The sequence below is a fragment of the Pelodiscus sinensis genome, chromosome 1 (assembly GCF_052426305.1).
Source record: "Pelodiscus sinensis isolate ZL-2025 chromosome 1, ASM5242630v1, whole genome shotgun sequence".
Lineage (NCBI taxonomy): Eukaryota > Metazoa > Chordata > Testudines > Trionychidae > Pelodiscus > Pelodiscus sinensis.
Window position 1 is genome coordinate 166341635 of NC_143052.1, and position 24927 is coordinate 166366561.

General features: G+C 42.9%; 1 protein-coding gene across 1 annotated transcript; it reads left to right on the top strand.

The window, feature by feature from the left end:
- The first annotated feature begins 366 nt into the window (after positions 1 to 366).
- Positions 367 to 21773, top strand: MPC2 (mitochondrial pyruvate carrier 2). Its single transcript, XM_075909104.2, has 5 exons — positions 367 to 591; positions 11939 to 11979; positions 19243 to 19327; positions 20494 to 20605; positions 21533 to 21773. Exons 1-5 carry the CDS (start codon positions 486 to 488, stop codon positions 21588 to 21590), a joined length of 402 nt encoding a protein of 133 aa, XP_075765219.1. The 5' UTR covers positions 367 to 485; the 3' UTR covers positions 21591 to 21773.
- The last annotated feature ends 3154 nt before the right edge of the window (positions 21774 to 24927 follow it).

Below are 24927 nucleotides of genomic sequence, written 5' to 3' on the forward strand. Positions count from 1 at the left end.
TTCGGGCGGTGAAGGCTTGCAGCCGCCATCTTGGATTGGGGCACCGGAAAGCGCCTGCCCTTCCTTTGCCTTTCATCCGCGTCTGCCATCTTGGACCGGGCTCCGACGCGCTAAGGCAGCCATGTTTAGTTTGGGCAGAGACGGCGGCCAGAACGGACGGCGGTGGGGGGGGGGTGAAGGCTGTTCCCGCCCTTATCTGTCATGGCCGGAAAGAATTTTCTTTCTCAAATAAGACGTAGCGTCCGCTCTCTCCACGCAGGGCGGGGCGCTGGGGATGGGGGGCGTAATAACCAATAGCGTTCGCCGAGCTGCTCGGCCACGCCCCCTCGCCTGCCAGCGGGCCAATGGGCGCGAAGTAAAGCGGGATCCTCCCCCCGCGAAGGGTGGCGCGCGCTAGGGGAGGCCGAAGGACGGCCGGTCGCGCCGGGGACGCCGGAGCAGCTGCTGTCACTGGGACCCAGCCCGGCCGCGCTCTCCCCTCCGAGATGGCCGCCGCCGCCGCGGGGTTCCGCGCCTCCTACCACCGCCTGCTGGACCGGATCGAGCTCAAGCTGCCGCCGCGGCTGCGGCCCCTGTACAACCACCCGGCAGGTAGCGGCTGCGGCCCCGGCGCCTGGGCCGGGGGGTGACAAGCGCTCGGGGCTGCCGGCCGGGCGCGCACCGCTCTCTGCCCGGGGCTGGCTGCGGGGTGGCAGGTCCTGGGTCTGAGGCGCTGGGCTCCCCCTGTCCCCGAGCTCCTGTCCCAGAGAGGGTGGGTCCGGGCCGAGCCGGGGCTCGCCGTGACCTTGGGCCGGTTGCCCCCTCTCTGCTCCCCGGCACCTGCTTCCTTCCCGGCACGAGCAGCCCTGCCAGACCCCGCGCCAGCCCTGGGACACAGGCACGGTGGCAGCCCCAGTGGACCAGGGCTTCCCCACCCACCACCTCGGGTTTATGGGGCGGGCAGATGTGGGGTTCCTAAATCCTCGCTTCTGAATGGTAAAATCCATGATGCTTTGCACTTCTCTAGGACGAGGCAGCTCAGAAAGGGCTTCAGAGAAAGTATCTTCCCTTAAGGAGAATTCATCAGTGGGATGAGCTGTTGGAGGAGTTCAGATTCACCTGGATATTAGCTGCTTTCCGAGAGCATCACAAGGTCCTCTTTGGAATAGGGATGTTCAGAAGCGGGTATTTCACTAATCATGTCAGTTCCAGCTCGCACCAGGTCCAGGAGCTACCCCTGCTGTGGCTCTGCAGTTTAAATGTAGTAGGAGCCAAACTGCCTGTCTCTTCCCTATTTTTAAACTGCAGAACCACAGTGGTGGGGTGGGGGGGAGAGCTCCTGGACCCAGGGCAAGCCAGGATTGAGCTGGGTTTGCATCAGGTCCAGCAGCCCCTGTCTGCTGGGGGTCCCAGTGTGGAGCTGGGATCTCCTATGGACAGGGGCTGTTACTTTAGGTGTATTATGGGGAGAAGTATTGGGGAAATGATAATGAGCAGTATTATTGCTTAAACACAAATTAGCAAGTTTACTTTATTTATAGGAACATCCTGTAAACCAGGAGTGCAGGAACTTTTTGGCCTGATTTTGTAATGGAAATTCTGTGGAGAGCCATGAATGCTCACAAAATTAGGATTTGGGTGTAGGACAGGATGATGAATCTGGCTGAGGCTGGGGCCAGAAAAAAGGAGTTTAGGGTGCGCAGGGGTGCTCTGGGCTGGGACTGAGGGGTTCAAAGGATGGAAAGGGGCTGTCAGCTGAGACAGGGAACTAGGGTGCACAGGAGGAGTTTGGGGTGCAGAAGGGTACTCGGATGGGATGGAGTGGTTCTGGAGGTGGGAGAGGTATCAGGACTTAGGCAAGGAATTGGAGTGTTGGGGGGGTTGAGGCTTTGCCTGGGTGGTGTAGACTCTGGGGTGAACTGGGGATAAGAAGTTTAGGAAGCAAGAATCTAAACTGGGAATCAATTTCCTTTCCTTTAAAAAAAAACCCCACTTGTGACCTCATTAATTGCAATGGGGTTTCTAGACATTTACAACATGTAAATATACAGTGTTGTTTCTGCCATTTTACAAATAGTAGTAACATATGGAGTAGTTTCATTGGCTGGTTCTAACTCATAAAAAAGAGATGATGCTGAGACAGGTCTGAAATTCTTAACCATAATCTTATTCAGATCAATGGAACTAAGAAAAGGGAAAAGAGAGAGGAGATATCTCCTATCTTCAAGTATAATCCCTTTGAAAACAAAACTGCTGCTTGTCTTCATTTTCTTATCTATGAAATGAGCAACTTCTGCTCAACCTTTGGCTTTCCCTATGTGCACCTTTTGAAACTAATGCTCTGTAGGTAAAGCAGCTCTAAAATAAAAGAAACCAGTGACATTTTAAAACACTACCTTTACCGTCTTTTTTTTTTTTCCCCTCTTGAAAAACTATTGTTAGTGCCTGGAGGGGCAGAAGGTAACAAATACTGTTCAATTATTCTCTTTGTAGATTTAGTCATTTATGCAATTCAAAGTAAAGCTATTTTCCCAGCTGGCAAAACAAAGAAGTGAACACGTCATGTATATTCATGAATGGTGTACGCCACTGGAGCTTTTTACATGAATCATGTGGATCTCTGTATTACCTTGCCTCACTCCAGTCTTTTAGATTAGAGCCAGCAAGTGTCTGCAATTGATTGGAAGCAATTGTCCTGTTTAGCGTCCTTTTATGAGGAGAGGGGAGAAATGAGAAGAAAGGTCTTGAGACAGGAGAATTCAAAAAGATAAGTGAATCAATTATGTGCCTTGATGGCCTTAAGAAGAGACCTGTTTATCTACAATTTATGTCACAAATTCTGTGTACAAACATGGGAACAGGAATTTTTAGAAGTGCTGTGTTTGAGGAAAGAAGGTGACCAGCCATTCAAAATTAGTTCAGTTAACAATTCTCTCTCTTTAACAAGCATGAAAACATGCACTTTCATTTTCTTCAGTATTTTCCATTTGCTATCAAGGTAGATAATATTTAAAAGTGAATGATTACAGAACCATATAGGTGAATCTTCCATTTTAGAATCTGCTATGTAAATAGATTTCACAAGCTATCTGATGAAATGTAAAGTCTTCCCTAGACTGCCCTTTCTACTGTTTTTCTTTAATGCAATACATGTTCTTGAATTTTCATCAATCTAGAATGCGTTGTTGGGTATATCATGATTGTGCAGTAAGGAAATTTTAGCTTCTAGACCCCTGGTCATTTTTCTATAACAAAAGTCTTCTCTCAAAACAAAGATTGCACGGGTTTAACTAGAATCGGATCAAATAGTTTAGATTAATTTAAATCGGTGCAAACCCTTTTTACCAGTTTGAGCAAAGATGGTACAAAACTTTTCTTTTATACGAAACTGACCAAAATTGAACCAATTGCAGTTGCTCATGTTTAATATATTAAGGTGCTGCAGTGTGATACTTCCTGGCATGTACATGCACTATTCACTTACACTGTATTCCCAGTGTTAAAGATGGGTGGCTATATTATGTGGCTTCATACATTTGGCCTGTGACTTGAACTTTGGCCATTCTGTGCCGTGCCTTGACTAAATGTCAAAGTTGGAATTTCAAACTGTTAGAGTGATCCTGTTTCTAAAAGAAAAATGTCTTTGTCAAAAGAACAATTACCACATCATGTACAGGCAGCTTCAGCAAAGAGTTGGTGGGTATAGAAACTGAACTTCCTTCTTGTGCCCCTTCAATCTGTACCTGCTTTATGTATAGAGAGCTTCCGTATTCCAGGACTGTTGGGCACATTTCAACTAGAACAAAAGCCATTCAGTGGGAAAAGATACTTTTGTTTGCCCTAAAACGAAAGCTTTTAATGTCCTTGGCAAGGCCTACTTTGATGACCTACTTTGATAAGTGACTCTTTGCCTAGATTTTAAATTGTTTGTATCTAAGAGAAATCCCTTTACTTTGGCTTGGAAAACAGTTTGGGTGAAATACTTAAAAACACACACACACACACACACACACCACCTGTTTTTCAAATTAATGAAGGTTGCTAGAGGAAAGTGAAAGATTCTGACAAATAGGAGATGTGAACCCAACTCCCCCACTTCCAATTGGCTGCTGCATAGTAGAAAACTAGTGTTAACAGCAGAGAGATGTGACTTGGCTTGTATTCAGTTACATGTGTTCACTGCTTAAAGCTTCTTTAATTAGGGATGGATAGTCATATTTCAGTAACTGATTCATTAATGAAGCAGAATCCATCTCTTGGTTTGAATTATATGCTTCATCAGTGTACTCTGTGTTCCTTGTTAGGAGCAGGAAGCATATTTTCAAAATGTATTAAGATTATTATTTTGTATTACCCAGATTTATCCCTGGTGTAATAATAGTTATACTAGAGATGAATTAAGTCCAGCCAGTGTAGAGGTGTGTAAAATACGTCAAGGTTCATAAAGTGTTTTTAGTTTATTTTTATTATGAAAATCAAAATGCATGTGAAATCTATCAAACAGAAGACAAAGCTTTAGTCTGCTTTTTGTTGTCTTAACAAGACTTTGAAAACAGTTCTTTCCTTCCTCTTGAGTCTCTGAAACCAGCTTACTGACATTTTAAAACTCCATTAATAATTTATTAGGAGAGTTCTCAAGGATTTTATGAAAACATTTTTTTTTCAAGTATTAGTTTTAAAATTCCAATCAGATTCCTGTTCAATTTTTCCCCTTGGATGCTGGAGTGCTGTCTTATTTGATTTGTTACTGATAGGTCATTGCATTTACTGCAAGAACACTGAAGTATTTTAAGAGGAAATTCATAGAAAATAATTAGACATCTGAATGCATGCATACATGTTTGGAAGCTTGCAGGTACGATCACAAATAGTAAACATAACTTGAACAAACATTTTTATGAATGTAGGTGCAAATCATAACCCATTGTAGCATAAATGAGCATGGAAATAATGTTTGTGAAAACCCTCACCGTAATCTGGAGGAAATAGGTACTGACCTTTATTGTTTGGAAGGATGCCATTGATGCTTGGGCAAGCATAAAAGAAAACATTTTAATTTGAAAGGGTTCTTGATTAAGATTGAGCCTACCAGCTGCTATCCTGGGTGGATGTAGGTCTGTGGCCTTCGCCTCAGACTGGTCTTCTCTTTCTTAAGGCTTTAGATTCTAAGAACTTGACATGCAGTCAATGAATAAACAGGCAGCGTGTCTCCTCAATTTTGTGTGCCACTCCAGATTCCAGAATAAATACAGCTACATATCCTGGAGCAAGAAAGTATCCAGGCACCCTCCCTGGAAAGATCTTAAGATATAACTGGAAGAAGTTAATCATACTTTAGATCTGCCTGCCATTAGTTTTGCAATTGTGAAAGAACTGGGAGATGGATAGGAGGGAAAACAGGAATGAGGATGTGGATGAGTTTCCACACTAGGAAACTGGGAAATCCTAACAGATGCATTTAAACTTGATTTGCTAGAGAAACTTTCCAGGCAGTGTGGAAGGGAAGGGAAGGAAGCTTTATATGAGATATAATTTAAAAGATTCAAAAATTGTCATTCTGAAGCCTACAATGTCTGAATCAGTGTGATGTGATGAAAACTTCTACAATCCTGAAAGCTCTTTATTTAGAATATCACCAGGTTCAGTCATCACTGGGCCCTGTGAGAACCAGATGGAAAGCTGAAGTCTGAAGGTTCTGTGGCATTTGGAATATGACAGCTTATCAATCAGAGAAGGTGCTATTTTGGGTAACAAATATAATTGTGCCTCTAGCAAGGGGGCAGCGCCATGCACAAACTGGGGGGAACATGTACAAACAGCATCACTTTTCACTATAGCATGCTGCATGGAAATGAGTCTTCTTTATTTACTTATTTTACACATTTAACTTTATGAATTGCACCTATACAACAGCATGGGCTTTCAGCTTCTAGTCTCTTATAATGAGCTGCTCTCTGTCTTCTGTCTATTTACTGTATTCAGGAGGCTCCCCCTTTGAAAGAGCATTTAGTGTAATGTGCTGATAAGTCACACTTAGGGCACGTCTTCACACGCTGTGCCAGAGATGGACATTCTGGCATTCGATTTAGTGGGTCTAGTATAGACCTGTAAATCGAACACTGAGGACAGCTTCGGCTGGCGCCTGTACTCCTCGCAGATGTGAGGAGTAAGCGAAGCTGACAGGAGTGTTTGCTCCCTTTAGCTTACTGCAGTGCAGACGGTGCCAAGCTCAGCTTAAGGTTAGCCACCTCCAGCCACATATTCTCCGTAGCTGGACTCCAGCAACATATTCTGCGTAGCTGAAGTTGTGTACTTTAAGCCAACCTTCCAGGGCTAGTGCGGATCTGGACTTAGGATAGTCAGAATCTTTGACTGTTGAACAGAATATCATTGTCACAAACTTTATAATTTAAAAACTAAAATCTAGGTTGAAGTTCAAGCTACCAGTCCTTATTGTACAACTGGATCTATGAATCTAGTAGCATATTACAAAGGCAAAGTTACAGCTTGCCTTGTTAGGCCATTCTAGCAAACTTCAGGAATTGCAAAGCTTTCAAATAATACAAGAATAACTCCATTTTAGTTCTCGTGTTTACCACATAATTGTCTCAAATGAGGCTTGATTTACTAGTGCCAACTTTATTCTGTAAGGCATTTTCCCACAAATCTTGGGACAATCTAACTCGGGACACAAATCTTGAATGGAGTACAGAATATTCTTTATATCCTACTGCAGATTCGTTTACTTACCGTACTTAACACTTGGTGAATATATGAGTACATGATACTCCAAGAACTGCTGTGTAAGCTATTTGTACCTAATGACACCCCTAGTCCTTTTATGTTATTCCCTACTGCTGTGGTGTCCTGTTATGTTATACCCTACTGCCATGGTGTTCAACATGCTAGCCACTAGCCACAAGGCTATTTGGCCAGTTAAGTGGGGCTATTTGGGCAGTTGAGTGTGGCTAGTTCACTAGAGCAGTAGCCACACATAGTGACTACTGTTTCAGAAATAAGTAAACACTATGGCCCTACTGGCTCATATGTGCTTGCCTTCTAGTACATTTCTTAATTAGGCATGTTTATTAGAGTGAAGATATACAGGGTTTATCATCCCAGGTACCTAGGGACATCCTAATGATGCATTTGCACTTGCTGACCCAAACACTCAGGTCACAGAATTGTGTGTATGTGGGGGTGGGGGAGGTTGTTTTGCTTTAAAAAAGAGTGAGAAAAGCTTGAGCCTTCTGGGAGAGGAGGGGATAAAGAACCTGACCTCTCCTAGAGCAGGGGTGGGCGGGGCAACTGGCATGTCAGACCTTTTAATCTGGCCCTTGAGCTGCTGCTGGGGAATGAAGTCAGGGGCTTGCCCTGCTCCATACGGCTCCCAGAATCAGCAGCAGGTCCCTCCTCTGACTCCTATGGATAGGAGCAGGCAGGGAGCTTTGCACGCTATCTCGGCTGTAAGTGTCGGCTCTGCAGCCCCCACTAGCCAGGAACCGTAGGCGATGGGAGATGCTGGGGTGGTTCCTGTGGACAGGGCAGTTCAGAGCTGCCTGGCCTTGCCACCACATAGGAATGAAAGGAGGGACATGCCACTGCTTCTGGGAGTTGCTTGAGTTATGTGCCGCCTAGAGCCTGCACTCCTGACAATCTCCCATGCCCCAACCCCCTACCCCAGTCCTGATCCCTCTTTTAACATCTTCAGTCCTATACCTGAGCACTTTCCTGAGCTCCAAGTCCCTCATCCCTGGCCCCATCCCAGAACCTGCAACTCCAGCCAGAGCGCTCGCTCTCGCGCTCGCTCTCTCTCTCTCACACTCACACACCCTAGCCCAGAGCCCCCTACTGCACCCTGAACTCACTTCAGTCCTCACCCTGGAGACAGCTCCCCCAGCCAGAGCCCTCACCTCCTCCCTCATCCCAGTCCCCTTTAATGGGCATCTATAGCCCACCATACGACTTCCATACCAAAGTATGGTCCGAGGGCCAAAACGTTTGTCCACCCCATCCATAGAGGATTCTTGCCTATTCTTTAAAATGAATGGTACTGATGTGCATTAACCATAGACACTCCTGTAATGTAACATGGCAACCTTGGAAAATAAAAACATACACAGCACCATTGATGTAAGTCAGCCCAACCAGATTCTCTTAGATAATTCCATGCAGCAAGCAGGTAGTCTCAATGTGACATTGTGATAGTATTTTTTATCCAATATTACCTGCTAAATCTGTCTGAATTAGAAAGATGCCTAAGCTTTTTGGAATCTTTTCTTTGCTCCCTTTTCAGTATACAGCTAATCTCTAATTTTGCAAGTCCATTAACAACTCTGCTGGATTCTCTATCCTAGAAAATCGATCTACAAAAGGAGGGTTTGATAGCAGTATGTGTAAGTTGCATCTGTAAGAAGTCTTTTGAAGCATAATTAAAAAGTTAGTGAACTTATCTGATATCAGCCTTGGTATCCTAAATGTACCCAGTGCTATACAACGTGTAAAATGTAACACATCCTTTTTCTGAAGAACTTATAGTTCAAAACACAAGGGTGAATGTAGAACAAACTGAATGGAGTGTCTGCTTTAAGCTGTTTAAAAAAAAAAAGCCTGCAACATGGCCCTGGTTTAATTTGGTACTTGGGAACTGATCAATGTGTTTTTCTGGCTGCATTACATTCTGCATGCTTGCTTAAGAGTCCTGAGAACTTTCTACTTTAAGGGTACAATCTTGTTAAACTGTCCCAAAATCTGATACCATTCTATAGGTTGAACCTCTCTAGTCCTGCACCATGAGGACATGACAGGTGCCAAACCAGGGAATTTGCCAAACCCCGGAGAGGTCAATATTGTCTAGCAGCATTACCAATATTTGTACTGCTTATTGGGCTCTGAGAAGACATTCTGGGGTAAATTTGTGCTAAATAATAGCACAGAACTTTGAGAGCCAGGACTGGTGGCTGTAAACAAACTTTATGGGACAACAGGAAACTTGGCCACACCCATGATAAATGGACATCTGACTAACTAAAATCATGCTGGACTATAGATGTTGCTGGACTAGGAAGATTCAACCTGTTTTAATTTCACTTGTTAACAAATTAGCAGTCTGAATATTTAAAGCTATTTTTGTGGGACTTCAAAGGGTTTAGATTGACTCAGAAGCAGTTAGTTCCACTGAAAGTGATGCTGGCACACTAACCAAGACCTTTGCATAAGAAGATAACAATTTTTAAACTTTTTTTAACTTGAAAAAGTTAATTTCTATTTAAAAATATTGAATATTGTCCTAATATGTAGCTCTACATGTACCATAAAGATGCCCATCCAGGTAAATTTGTTTTCATGCTTTGAAAACAAAACAGAAAAGTACATGTCTTTTTGTACATGTCTCCCACAGTTCTGGACATCTGGGCTGTTCCACTTCACTGCTCAGATCGATATTTTTGCCCTATGTACTCTGGTCAGGCTTTTTCATGCCACCGGATTCTGTTCCTCGGTTGGCAGTAGACTGTTGATGGTCAATTGCTTCAGCCCCTATTCTTTACCTTTTTTTTTCCTATTCACTTTGAGCAATAGGAAGCAGTTTCTTCTCTTCATCTTGCACCTTCCCTGAATTGGTTAATGCTCTAGTTGTTTAGCCCACCCTGTACCTCCACTGCTATGCCTCCCTGTCTATTCCTCTGCCCCTATAAAGGCATAACAGAGCAGCCAAGAAATCATCTGGTCAAAGCCAAGTAGTGCTCTATTTGTGAAACAACCTTCCAAGGTTCAGCAGATGGTGAGTTGTGTCCAGACTCTGCCCAACCAACTAAGCCTAACTCTGTTAGGTCCTGGGGTTACAAGTGGGACAGGCGGATGGGATTCCCTTCACATAGCCACAGCTCCAACACGAGAAACATGGACCAGAATCCTAGTAGAGATCAAGATGAAGCTCCATAATTGAGGAGGATTCTTGCCAGTCCACTTGGAGGCTCAGTCTTAAGGAATATATAGAGAATAAAGGGAGATCTGTGGGGCCACAAGTCCTCCCTGGTTTGACAAGGAGGAGGCCTGAGCACTCTGGAGAAAGAAGCAGCACTTCTAATCAAACTTCCTACCTCCCAATTTGCCCAGGAGGTCTCTGAGTCCCTCCCATTCCAAGGAAAATGAGACCCAGCAGGGATTCAGAGATGGCACACGCTTCCAAAATTATCATCTAGCAGATGCATACCTCCCATCAAATCCATGCTACTGCAAACTCTTGAGGTTTAACTGAAGCACAAAACATCAGTGTCAAACATTGATCAGTTGGCCTGTTTCAACCCCCAGAATTTTTACAAAGATGATAGTAGTGATCATAGACTCAGATTGCAAGGCTAGGGTTGCCAGATATCCAGTTTTGAACCAGACAGTCCAGTATTTCAGCTTTCTGTTCAGGAAACAAACTGAGAAAATGAGAGAGAATATAAATGTCCGGTATTTTCTAACTAAGATGTAATGTAGATTGTGATGTAATGTCAAGTGTGTCCTGTATTTTTGTTGAAACCATCTGGCAACCAACCCTATGCAGGGAACCTACTTCCAGGATGACCTCTTGAACAGAGCTCCACTGCAGTCAGTAGAGCATAAAGCCAAGTCTCTCATACTTAACTGCCTGCAGATTCATGGCTTCATCAATGTCCAAAAAAGATACCATCCACCAGAATAAGTCATCTTGGCACAGACATAGACTCCACCTTACCAAAGATCTCCTCATAAGAGAGGTTTTAGAAAATCTAGGATTCTATAATCTTGCTCCAGGCTTCAGGGAGCTTACATAGCACTGTGCCTTCAACTGCTGGCCTATAAGGTCATGAATAGGGATTGTTGCATGGCCACAGTCACATATCAGTTGTCTTCAAGCCTTCTAAAGATCAAATGTGGATTTCAATACAGGTGATCAACACTCTACAGTGTTATATTGGTGATATGCTTCTGTACTTTTTATATTCACTGGGAATAGCTGCCCAGCAGGGCTGATGTCACTGTTGGCACCAAATTCAAGTATGGATGATCACTTTTCACTGCTGAATTCCACTTTTTAATTGTATACAGTGCCGTAGCAGAACAGTTGGCACACAGTGTCTGATTTCCTGGTTATGCTTTTGTAACCCGTGCACCTTCTGGGAGTGGTGTGCTGTACCATGTAGTTGCACTTTGACCACTTACAGAGAGAGAGAGAATGAGTTTCCACTGCAGCCATAGTGCTCAACCAGTTCTGATGCAGTAGCCACTCCAGTGGCTACTGCTATAACGACCTAGCTACATTCAGTCGGCCAAATGGTCACATTGTTCAAACCAATTAGCCATAGTCAACTGGTGAAATAGCCACATGTGGTTAGCGTGTTGGACACCACAGCTCTACAGGTTTAGCTGAGAGCTACTTGGCTTTTAGCTCAAACTGGAGAGGCTCATGTATTAGGCTCCAGAGGTCCCAGGTTCAGTTTTGCCTGTTGACATCACACATTCATCAGTATAATACTTTGGCATTCCTGGAGGTAGAATACATTATGCCATGCTAGCTATGTGGTGCTAAAACTGTAGTGTCTTGAATTGCCATTAGAGCAGATGTATAAGTGATATAGCTTTCTAGATTGTAACTAGCTGGGAGCTCACTTTTTTTTTATTACCAGCATTTGCATTATTCATACTGCAGCTATTTGCTCACTTGCTATTCTAATAATCTAGGAAACAAAATGGCCTTGGATACTACTGCTAAGACTAATGTTGGAAAAAGGGTTTTGAGTCAGGATAGAAAAACATTAGTGGAGCAGCAAACCTCTCACTGTATGTATTGTGTTGTGCATGAGACAGTAGTAGTCCCTCAAAGGGGGATTCACACACGTGCTTTACAAATTACATTTTGGTACCATTACAGCTGTGTGAGTGTGCAGTTTATTATGCCTTAATTCAGATTGTTGCTTTTTTCCCCCTCTAGGTCCCAAAACAGTGTTTTTCTGGGCACCTGTTATGAAATGGGTAAGTCTAAGAAGTCAGTTTGCTGATATTAATGCTTCCGCAGTTCAGAAAACAATTTTCAGCCAACCAGGCATAAAGTGACTCGTTCTTGGCCTGAATGGTCTTGGACTGTGTCATCAAAGGACTTGCTGTGAAGGTCCTGATTATGTTTTTAAAATGTGGAGAGGGTCAGCATGAAAATACATTCATTCTAACACACGTATGACAACAATCTCTAATCTGGCATCCTTGGGACCTGACCAGCACCAAACCAGAGGAGATCAATATTGTCTAGCAACATTACCAACCCTTCCACTGCTTATTAGGCTCTTAGAGGACATTTAGGAGTAAATTAGAGCTAAATAACAGCACAGAACACTGAGAGCCAGGACTGGTGATTGTAAACAAACTTTATGGGATCATCGGAAACTTGGCCATACTCAGTGCTTTTATTGTGATGGTACTGCCGAGTACGCAGTACCAGCACCTCCAGTTAGAGCTTACTTGGAAAGAACAGAGTACTTGCACCTCTGTAATGAAAATGGCCAACAGTCAGCTGGGTCTTAGAGCACCGGCACCTTTTTTTATTTTTTAAACAAAAAAAAGCACTGGCCATACCCATGGTAAGTGGACATCCAGCTAGCTAAAATCATACCAGACCACAGATGTTGTACTGGACTAGAAAAGTTCAAACTGTAGTATAATCTCTTTAAAAAACACTACATAGGTAACTAGTGAAATTTAATTACCATTCAGTAATTCAACTTCCTTCTGTTACAAAATTTCATGGTTTGAGTCTGCACGACAGGTTTATAATGCTGGGTTCACAATGCACTCTTGGACCTTGTCCATGTTAGCCTTTTAGTCCATTGTTGGCATTGGCTCTGTGTCAAAAATGAGCTAACTAGTGTTTGTAAAGAGGTACCTTTTGAAAATATTTACCAGCTTTCAAGCACCTTATGTCCAAAAGTCAGTTCACTTTTCCTTTCCTTGTCCTTTGCTTTAGTTTGGCATGGGTTGTTTTTTTTTCTTTCCTCTCTCGGTAGAACTGTTTCATGCATAGCAGCAGTTTAGTAGATGCAGTAGGCCTGGGCACTGTAATGCTGTACCTGGCTTCCTGTGCTTCCTAGGGATGTGAATGACTAGTCAGCTGTCCGATAAACAAATGCTTATTGGATAATTGACAGGCTAGTCGACTAGTTGCTTCCCCCTCCCCCTTGCTGCCTCTATCAGAAAAAGGCAGCAAGCAGGGGGAAGAAGCGGGATTGCTTCAAAGCAGAAGTGCCACATGGAGCCTGGGGCCAGACCCCACACTCCACATAGCGCTGCTGCTTTGAAATGCTGCATGCAGCCCAGGGCCAGCTGGAGGAGTCCCCCACCTGGCCCGGGTTGCATGTGGTGTTTCAAAGCGGCAGTGCCACTTGGAGCCCGGGGTCAGCTGGGGACTCCCCTGCTGGCCCTGGGCTCCATGAGGGGTTACAGCTTTGAAATGCCACAGGGGAGCATGGGGCCAGCAGGGGACTGCTTGAGTACCCCACTGGCCCTGTGCTCCCTGCAGTGCTTTCACCTTTGAAGTGTAGCAACAGCCCTGGTTGAATTGCATCGACTATTTGATTAGCCAAATTGAAATTTTACATCCCTAGTGCCTGCATGACACTGCTTAAACTGATATTGGAAATGTATGTAGTTTCTGATAACAAAACTGACCATGTTTTTTCCCCTGTATGGCTGTGAGGAGCTTGCTTTATTAATTTATCTTCACTAGATGTGTTGAAACTATATATTCTCCTAGATAAGTCCTGCATGGCTCTAATAACATATTTTATAACATAAATCATACACATGATGCACTGAGATGACAATGAGGCTTCTGGCTTCAAAAGCACACAAGACTATTATGCAAGCCAAACAAGTCCATAGTGACAGTAATACTAAGGTTTCATCATCCTTTACAGTCAGATACCAAACAAGACTGATATAGTGATACCACAAAGACAAAATGGAATAACATACTGGCTAATGTCTATCTTCTTTTTAGATAGTTTTAAGCAGCCCATTGATGTTTATTTCTCACTTTTCTTCAAGACATGACTTATAGCTATTCTTGAAATAATTATTTTTCCAGTATTTTATTTACCTTTTTGTAAAGCTTTTAAGGCATCCGGCGCCATACATGCAAGTGACACATTCTGCTGCTTTTTTTAAAAAAAGTACGTCTTTAAAAATTAGGTTTCTATTTAGACAAGTTCCTATGGAAACTAATTTTTATCTTTGGATTTGAAAAAAAAGATGCTACTACTGGGGATGTTAATGCCCAGGGCTCGACAAACTATAGAATCCACTCGCCCATTGCAAGTAGATTTCAGCTGCGTGCCCTGTTTACCCGCAGCGCGCACCTGTGCAATGCGGCTCTTGCCACGTACAGTGTGGGGCTGGCGAGCGGCTTTCGCCACTGTTTGTCAAGCCCTGTTAATGCCTACTCAGTTAATCGATAGGTGATTGCTTAATATAACTGCAAAAAACCCTCCCCCACAGCATGCTCTGCATTTAAATCTCGAACTAGCAGGTTGGCTCAGTCCCAGCTCTCTGGTCCGAGTTTTAAATGAAGAACATGCAGAGTAGCAGCCTGATACCCTTGTATTGTTGCCTCTATATCAGGGGGCAGCAGCAGTCCCTGTCTGCCAGGGACCTGGGTACCAGAGCAGCCTGTGTCCACAGGGAGCTCAGGCCCCCTGTGCACAGGGGCTGCCACTGATAGTCAACAGCGTGGGGGGGAAGGGAGGAGGGCAGCGGGATCCCCAGGAGTGGGGCTGGGAGCGCACTAGCTGCCAGCCCCGCCACCTGGTGGGAAGCCCTGATTAACCATGTAATGCTAAGAAATTTGTGGTTACGTGATTATTAAAACAACTTATTTCTAACACCCCTTGCTACTACTAAGCTACAATGGTTTGTTGACATATTGTTGACTCCTGTGGTATGTGTGCCTATCTTACACCCCAGGAGCTGGGAATTATGTCATTCTACGGGATGCTCAGCTTTCATCATTATAAAATTTAAAGTTTCTAGCCCTTAGTTCAAGAGAAGCCTAAACATGAACTCTGAAGAGTTAAACAGAAGCTGAATAAAAACAGAGAACATATTGCTTTTTAAAACAAATCTCATGGTTTTTTTGGGGTCCTGATGCTATGTTTCTGAATGCTTGGTAGCTCTGCAGTTGACAGAAGAACTCATTAAACCCAGAATTTTGTGGAAACCTTAATGGTACCTAGATTCAGTAGTAACCTACTTGGCATCAGTGAACTAGTAGTAACTGCCTTTGTAAGTAAACTGCAGTATAGGGCTAGAAGCAAACTATAGGGCCCATGTTCGTGGCATACTAAGAACTCTGCCATCTGTCTTTCATTAAATATTTACATTTTGTGAGAGGAGGGCAAAAATTGCCATGTTGCGCTATTGCAATATTATAAAAAAAGATGACAACTCCATTTTCTGAAATAAGAAAACAGGACTTGCAATACTCATAGACTTTAAGGTCAGAAGGGACCATTATGATCATCTAGTCTGACCCCCTGCACAGTGCAGGCCACAGAATCTCACCCACCCCTCTTAGAATAATCCTCTCACCTATGTCTCAGATATTGAAGCCTTCAAATACTTTGAAGGCCCCAAGATGCAGAGAATCCCCCAGCTGTGATCTGTGCCCCATGCTACAGAGGAAGGCAAAAAACCTCCAGGGTCTCTGTCAATCTACCCTGGAGGAAAATTCCTTCCTGACCCCAAATATGGCAATCAGCTAAACCCTGAGCATGTGGGCAAGACTCACCAGCCAGAAACCCAGAAAGTTTTCTATAGTAACTCCATTGACCTATTTCCCACTGATAATGAATGGTCAATTAGTTACCAAGATCATGTTCTCAAACCATCCCCTTATCATAGAACTGGAAGAGACATCAGAAGGTCATCAAGTCCAGCCCCCTGCTCTAGGCAGGACTAATCCCATCTAAATCAACCTGGCCAGGGCTTTGTCAAGCCAGGACTTAAACACCTCTAGGGATGGAGACTCCACTACTTCCCAAGGTAACCCATTCCAGTGCTTCACCACCCTCCTAGTGAAATAGTTTTTCCTGATATCCAACCTGGACCTCTCCCACCATAACTTGAAACCATTGCTCCTTGTTCTGCCATCTGTCACTACTGAGAACAGCCTCTCTCCATCCTCTTTGGAACCTCCCTTCAGGAAGTTGAAGGCTGCTATCATATTCCCCCTCACTCTTCGCTTCTCCAGACTAAACAGACCCAACTCCCTCAGCCTCTCCTCATAAGTCATGTGCTCCATCCCCCTAATCATTTTGGTTGCCCTCCGCTGGACCCTCTCCAATGCGTCCACATCCTTTTTGTAGTGGGGGGCCCAGAACTGGACACAATACTCCAGATGTGGCCTCACCAATGCCGAATAAAGGGGAATAATGACATCTCTGGATCTGCTGGCAATGCTCCTCTTAATGCAACCTAATATGCCATTAGCCTTTTTAGCTACAAAGGCACACTGTTGACTCATATCCAGCTTCTCATCCACTGTAACCCCCAGGTCCTTTTCTGCAGAACTACTACTTAACTGGTTGGTCCCCAGCTTGTAACTATGCTTGGGATTCTTCCGTCCCAAGTGCAGAACTCTACACTTGTCCTTGTTGAAACTCAGAAGATTTCTTGTGGCCCAATCCTCCAATTTGTCAAAGTCACTCTGGACCCTATCTCTGCCCTTAAGTGTATCTACCTCTCCCCCCAGCTTAGTGTCATCCGCAAACTTGCTGAGGGTGCAATCCAACCCCTCATCCAGATCATTAATAAAGATATTGAACAAAACCGGTCCTAGAACTGAACCTTGGGGCACTCCACTAGAAACCGACCACCATCCTGACATCGAGCCATTGATCACTACCCGCTGTGCTTGGCCTTCTAGCCATCTTTCTAGCCATCTTACCGTCCATTTATCCAATCCACATTCCCTTAACTTGCTGGCAAGAATATTGTGGGAGACCGTATCAAAAGCCTTGCTAAAGTCAAGGTATATAACATCCACTGACTTCCCCATGTCCACCGAGCCAGTTACCTCATCATAGAAGCTAATCAGATTGGTCAGGCACGACTTTCCCTTTGTGAATCCATGCTGACTATTCCTAATCACTTTCCTCTCATCCAAGTGCCTTCAAATGGATTCCTTAAGGATCCCTTCCATGATTTTTCCAGGAACCAAGGTAAGACTGACTGGCTTATAGTTCCCTGGATCATCCTTCTTCCCTTTTTTGAAGATGGGCACTACATTTGCCTTTTTCCAATCATCCGGGATTTCTCCTGATCTCCACAACTTTTCAAAGATAATAGCCAAAGGCTCCTCGATGACATTTGCCAACTCCCTCAGTACTCTCAGGTGCACTAAGTCCAGACCCATGGATTTATGTACGTTTAGCTTTTCTAAATAGCTCCTAACCTGTTCTTTACCCACCACGGGCTGTCCATCTTCATCCCATCTTGCGTCACTTAGCGCAGAAGTCCAGGAGCCGACCTTGTCCGTGAATACAGAGGCAAAGAAAGCATTGAGTACTTCAGCTTTCCCCACATCATCTGTCACTAGGTTACCTCCTTCATCCATTAGGGGCTACACACCCTCTCTGATCACCTTCTTCTTGTTAACATGCCTGTAGAAACCTTTCTTGTTATCCTTCATATCCTTAGCCAGTCGTAATTCCATTTGCGCTTTTGCCTTTCTGATAACCCCCCGGCATTCTCGAGCTATACCTTTAAACTCTTCCCTGGTCATTTGTCCACGTTTCCACTTTTTGTAAGCTTCCTTTTTGTGCTTAAGTTCACCAAGGGTTTCCCCTGTAAGCCAATCCGGTCTCCTACCATGTTTGTGTCTCTTGCTACATGTTGGGATGGTTTCTTTCTGTGCCTTCAATAAGGCTTCTTTAAAATACTGCCAGCTGTCCTGGACTCCTTTCCCCTTCATGTTAGCATCCCATGGGATTCTGCCCATCAGATCTCTGAGGGAGTCAAAATCTGCTTTTCTGAAGTCCAAGGTGTGTATTTTACTACTCGCTTTTCTTCCTTTGGTCAGGATCCTGAAATCTACCATCTCATGATCACTGCTTCCCAGGTTGTCACCCACCTCTACTTCCCCTATTAGTTCCTCCCTGTTTGTGAGCAGAAGGTCAAGCTGCGCATGGCCCCTGGTCGGATCCTTCAGCACTTGTCAAGAAGTTATTCCCAACATTCTCCAAAAACTTCCTGGACTGCCTGTGTATTGCCGTATTGGTTTCCGAACAGATGTCTGAAATACTATTTCAGATCTGGCATCCATCTTGTCCAGCACTGGGCACATGAAACTGCACAGTGGACCCTATGGAATACCCTGCTTATAGGAGAGAACTATTTTCCTGTGCCTTGTGAATGGCTGGCTGGCTTATGCTCCAAAGTTCAGGTTTACTCCCTGATACTCTAATTCTGTAAATGCTGATATTCTTTTATTAAATGTTTCATCCTCTCTTTCAATCATACTATGCATTTAGTATCACTAATTCTTGTGACACTGAGTTTCACACGTCAGTTGGTTAGTAGTGGAAAAAGTTCGACAAGTATAATTGCTGTGTTTTTTGTATAATAAGAACATAATTAAGAGTACCAAATTAACTTTTAAGCCATTCGTTTTTCTACACCTGTCTCCTCTTAAACATTCTTAATCTTTTTACTTTAACTTCATGTGGAAGTCTTTCCATGCCTATGAATACTTGCATTGCTCTTCTTTACGTTTTCTGTATCTGCTGTTGAAATTGTAATCTAAAATCAGTTTAAAGCTCAAGGTAAGTGTTAAAATGGCATTCTCTTGTAGGAACTCAAATGACTTGATTAAAAGAGTAGTTTAGGGTTGCTACCATTTGTAAAGGATGGAATCTGAGCATCCCTGCATCTTCTGAGTTATAAAAACCAATACTCGCATGGCATTGCTGCCTCCCTTTTCTTTGTTTCTCCTTCACAAAAGTAAAAACTGAGGAATGGACATGTTTGCTAACAATTGCTCTGATCTCCACTTTACATGTGGCATTCCTTCCCCTCACTGTCTTGTCCTTGGGAACCATAAGCATTTGGAATTGGGAAATAACTCTTGTGTATACTTGTACATCAAACTGTAATGGGTTTTCTGGATACATATGCAATTAGTGTGGTATTGGTGATAAATAAGTGAAATAATGACTTAGTTGACTATAGTTGGTGGTGTTTCCTTTACAGGGTTTGGTATGTGCAGGAATGGCTGATATGACCAGACCAGCAGAAAAACTCAGCACAGCACAGTCTGCAGTGTTAACGGCAACAGGTGACTATATTCTGTTTCTACACCTCTGACCAGAATTCTTAGTATTTAAAAAAAAAACCCTCCTCACTAGTTTGTAATCTTTTCTTAAAGAACCTTCTTCACATAATTAATTCTCATTTATACATTAATCTGTTTCAAAAGTTCAGTTTACTATAATGTGCCTAAATTCTTCATTGCAGCCTTATCAAAAGATTCCTCTTTTTAGGATAAGCCTAGGTATTTTCTGATGGCTCATTTATAATACAGAGCGCGCTATTCCATGGTCATGGGGTTCACCACAAAATTAATTTCTTGCCCGAGTTATTTCAGAACCCAAAATGTTACTTTCTAAACAGTGGAAGGACTTATCTACATGAGATGCTACACTAAAAGTAATACATGAACCTAAAGTACTAGAGTTGTACTAGTATAGCTTCACATGTAGACATTTAAGTTTGAGTGGCTTTTTTTTTTGTTCATGTTGCATTTGCAAGTTTATCTTGTAAAACAAATGCATCCATCTGGAAATAATAGTTTACAAGTATAAACTACATTCATCCTAATAGGTCAACATTTAATAACCTTAATTATGCAGGAAAGTTCCAGACTGGAGTGCACTTTGGGGCAGCAAGCTAGAAAAATCTGCAACAGCTTCAATTAAATTAAAAAAGTAGTTATTCCACTCCTGATCACTATTGTATCAGCTTTAATTCACATCCTAAACTGTCACCCATACCTTCTGATAGGTCAGAACTCCTCTTTTCCTGCCTATTCACAACTTCCATTAGTCATACGTTGTCAATAAAAAATTGCATGCTTTAAAACTGAAATGTTAGTGAGAATGTAAAAACAAGATAGTAAAACATAGCACAGAGACATTTGCAATGACTTTCACATTTGACTTTAATTTTTTAATTTAATTGAAGCTGTTGCAGATTTTTCTAGCTTGCTGCCCCAAAGTGCACTCCAGTCTGGAACTTTCCTGCAGAATTAAGGTCCAGCTTGCTGTGAGGTATTATTGCACTAATGATATGTGAGGTTCCCTATGCGGACATGATCTATGTACTATAATAGTTTGAGTGCCTTTTGGTGTCTGATCAGCATTTCTCATGTGATTTTTAATGTATTTAGATGCATATTTTAAGTATTTTACTGAATGCTAATCTTTGCTTTTTTTTATTCAACAGGCCTTATTTGGTCAAGATATTCCCTAGTTATTATTCCTAAAAACTGGGGTCTATTTACTGTCAACTTCTTTGTTGGGTGTGCCGGTGGTTCCCAGCTCTTTCGTATATGGCGGTATGTACATACTAATCAGACTCTTCACTATGAACACTCAATTTGGGTGGCTTCTGAATTTCTAGTATTCACCAGCACTCACTAAACACAGATAGACCTAGGTAAATGCAGTCAGGCTTAAACAATTGTATGAGAGTTCTGCAGTAATTTTTTAATTTTGCACACCCCAGGGAACAATATGACCACACAAATGGAGTTAAGGTTGTCAACATCTAACGTAACTAGAAAAACTATAGCAGAGCTTTTAAAGGGATGCTGTAACTTAATTAAACTTAAGTCACCTGCCACCTAATTTTTCAGAAGCAAATAGAATTTCTCTAGAGATGTCTCTACAGCATTCTTAATCCTTAGTCTCATAGTCTAAGCCTAAAACAGGCTCTTCAAGCTGTATAGGGTGCACTTGCCCTTTAGGGCACCCATATTGCCAGAGATCTAAACACTCCCTGCCACCCCTTCCTCCTTCTAGCAATCATGCATTTTGGTGGACTTCCAACTGCTGTCCCTTGAATTTTCCTATCAGTTCCTTCATGAACATGGACAGCAAAAAAAGTCCCTGGGAAGAGAAGTTGCACTTCAGCTCTATTTCACTGAGAGAGAGAACTTGACTCTGAATGGCAACTTAGCAGAATGAACTAGAGTTAGTCCACAAGCTGTCATCTATTTCACTTTGAATTCTGCGGTAATTGTCTTGCTCAGATACTTGGGAGCTTTTACTTGTAATCAAAAGTATAGCACAAGCTTCCATGTGTAAATCATATTTGATCTAAGCTTAACCTCTGTCCATTTTATTTAATAAAGACTTCCTGTTACTGCTCGAATGTCTGTAAAAATAGTATGAAAGTATTCTATTGTCGCTACTAGGAATGTATTTGCCAATTCATATCTTCAGTTTGCAGTATGCTGAATTTGCTTATGTTCTGTCCATAGATATAACCAAGAGCTAAAAGCCAAGGAACAAGAGAATCTGCAGCAAAAGGAACCTTAAGCCTACTAGTCAAATCCAGCTGTGCACATAAACTTCCAGTGGGACCTAGCTTGACTGGTTTTAATCTTCTCGGGTTGAGAAGGATGTGCTAATTTTTCTAACTGTCTGGAGAACAAGTCTTTCTACAGAGCTAGATAATATGCAGTGTGTCTACATTTAAATAAAATAACCTTTTAAATTTTAGCTGGTGTAATCATTTTACAATGTTAGGTGCATTTTGATCCAAAGACGTCTAGGTGTATTTGCCTTTCTAGAGAAACTGGAATTCTTGCAGGCCTCAGCGGACATATGTAGAACATCTTTATTTAGCAGTCTAAATCTAGCCCCGGGCCAGGGAGTAAAGTTATTAGGTAAGAATGATTCATTCAATAATAAAAAATTTAAAAAGGTTCTGCCATTTTAAGCCTGGGGAAATGTCCATGTCAAATTATCACCACTCTGTATTAAATGACATGTTAACAGCCTCAACAGGAACAGATGGATCATGGAGTCTAGGCTACCCTTGCTCTCTGAAAGGTGTCCTATCACATGAGGACTGACATGAGGCAGCATATGGAGAAGTCTGCCTTTACCTATACTGTACCTGGTGTCTCAAGTAGCTTCAGGCCTATGAAATCTCTTGTACATGGATATTTAGATTTCAACTGATAATCCCTAAAGTTGACTCTCATACTAAGATGTTCCTCACTTTATCAGAATCGTGTTCCATTGTGTACTGTTCAGTTAATTAAGGTATATTTATTTCCCTGGTGAGTGAGAAGACCTTGATGCCAACGCTGGATCGCTTCAGAGTAGAACATGACAGATTGTGGCTAAAATGTGCCTGTTCTAGAGGTATTCTCCACCCCACCCCTCAAATGCATCTCTTTTATAAGAGACCCTTCTGTGGGAGGGAGTGTCCTCTTAAATTCCATGCTTTTTAAATTCACTGTAGTTTAAGGGAGAACTAGATAACCAGCTGGAAGGATGAAAAGGATTCAAGTGATGGAGGTGAAATACTCTAGCCCCTTTAAAAGAAGATAGCAATTCTCAGCATTACTTGCCTTTTAGCAGACCAAAGTAAAGCCATACATTGCCTTTATTAGAGTATATTCTGACTTGTAAAATGTCTAGGCATTATGGTTAGGTGTCCTGATAATTCTTGCAAGCGTGTATCCCCCATAGATGAGTGTTCTCCCTGAGTCAAGTATCAGAGGGGTAGCCGTGTTAGTCTGAATCTGCAAAAGCGACGAGGAGTCCTGTGGCACCTTATAGACTAACTGAAGTGTAGGAGAATAAGCTTTCGTGGGCAAAGACCCACTTCGTCAGATGCATGTAGTGGAAATTTCCAGAGGCAGGTATAAATATGCAGGCCAGGATCAGGCTGGAGATGACGAGGTGGATCCAATCAAGGAGGATGAGGCCCACTTCTAGCAGCTGATCTGGAGGTGTGAATTCCAAGAGAGCAGAAGCTGCTTTTGTAGTTAGCAAGCCATTCACAGTCTTTGTTTAATCCAGAGTTGGTTTGTCAAACTTAAAGATGAACTGTTGCTGGTGTAGATATGTGGGCAGAGTTGGCACCGAGGTTTGTTGCAAGGATTGGTTCCTGAGTTCGAGTTATTATGGTGCGGTGTGTAGTTGGTGGTGAGAATATGCTTCGGGTTGGCGGATTGTCTGTGGGCAAGGACCGGCCTACCTCCCAAGGCCTGTGAAAGCGAGGAATCATTGTCCAGGATGGGTTGTAGATCACTAATGATGCGTTGGAGAGGTTTTAGCAACATCACAGGACCTAACTAGAACAGCCATACTGTCACTGGTACATTCTCCTGCACATCTACCAACGTAATATATGCCATCATGTGCCAACAATGCCCCACTGCTATATACATCGGCCAAACTGGACAGTCCCTACGTAAAAGAATCAATGGACACAAATCTGATATTAGGAATGGCAACATACAAAAACCTGTAGGGGAATACTTCAATCTCCCTGGACACACAATTGCAGATCTAAAAGTAGCCATCCTGCAGCAAAAAAACTTCAGGACCAGACTTCAAAGAGAAACTGCTGAGCTACAGTTCATCTTTAAGTTTGACACAATCAACTCTGGAGGATATGTGACTGCATTTCCCTCCCGCCCTCCTCCCCCACCTAGTATTTTCTCATTTGTTTACAATCAACTAAAGTTGTAGAACCATGCCATAGAAATAACCCCAAAGCTGGCCTACACCAGCTTACTCAGGCTGTTTCACTACTGTGTAAACTTCTGGGCTTTGTGCCTACAGGGTCCAAGTCTGAAATCTACATAGAAATGAAGCAGTTCTGGAGCCTGTGCCAGCTGGGAATTTTTATTATTTGTGTTGTAAGCGTATCTTCAGTGAAGCTGGTCCCTGTATGACAGACATAGTAGATAACGGTGTGTAGTTTAGAAAAGGCAGCTTCTATCCACCCCCAAAGGAGCAAGCAAGTGGAAGCTACTTAATAGCAAGGTCATAACATGGGGCAGAGAGTAAGCTCTCCCACCCATGCGAGATTTTGTTCTTTGCGGGATGGGTGGAATAGGATTCCACCATTGCACAGGCAATGTCCTCTTCTCTCAAAGTCTGTGGAACATGTAACAATGCATTAGAAGCAGAAACAGCATGTCCTTGCTCTAGTAGTAGATGTTACCAATGACAAACATCACCTTCCTACTTACTCTTTCAAAGAAGGATAGTTTTGTAGTAGTCAATAGTTTGAGTAATAGTTTCTCCCAATGTCAATTTGCCTTTAACGAACACATTATAAAATATAGCCAGAGTTCTTCTGTAATAGTTCCAGAATCAAAAGGTGTTTACCTGGAAGGATTTTTCTGAACTCCAGCTGCTGCTAATGTAATATATTCATTTAGGATACTGTTGTAAGTCCATCTGTAGTACACCTTGAGCTTGCTCCCCACATCCATCCCTGTTAGGCAGATACACCTAACTTCTTTAGATTCCCTCTACAAAGCCTTCATCAGGCTGCTCCAGGAAACAGGCTCTGATCAATTCCCTCAATGATTTCTCAATCAAGGTGGTAGATGAGGTAATAGTTTTAATTGGACCAACACTGCAATTAATAGTGTAGTAGCAATAGCTCCTTGCTCCCTTTCCTCTTTTGACTAACTCCAGCATTAGATAAAAAGTCAGCCAATCATAGCATATGTAGTATTCATCAATACAGCAGCCCCACATTTTTCACGTATTGCATTCTTAACCTTGAGAAAAAGAATATGGTGGTGGTGAGGAACCTAGTTAGTTTTCAAATACTTTAAAGGGCTGTTACAAAGAGGACTGATCAAATGTTCTCCACATCCACCAAATGTAGGACAAGTAG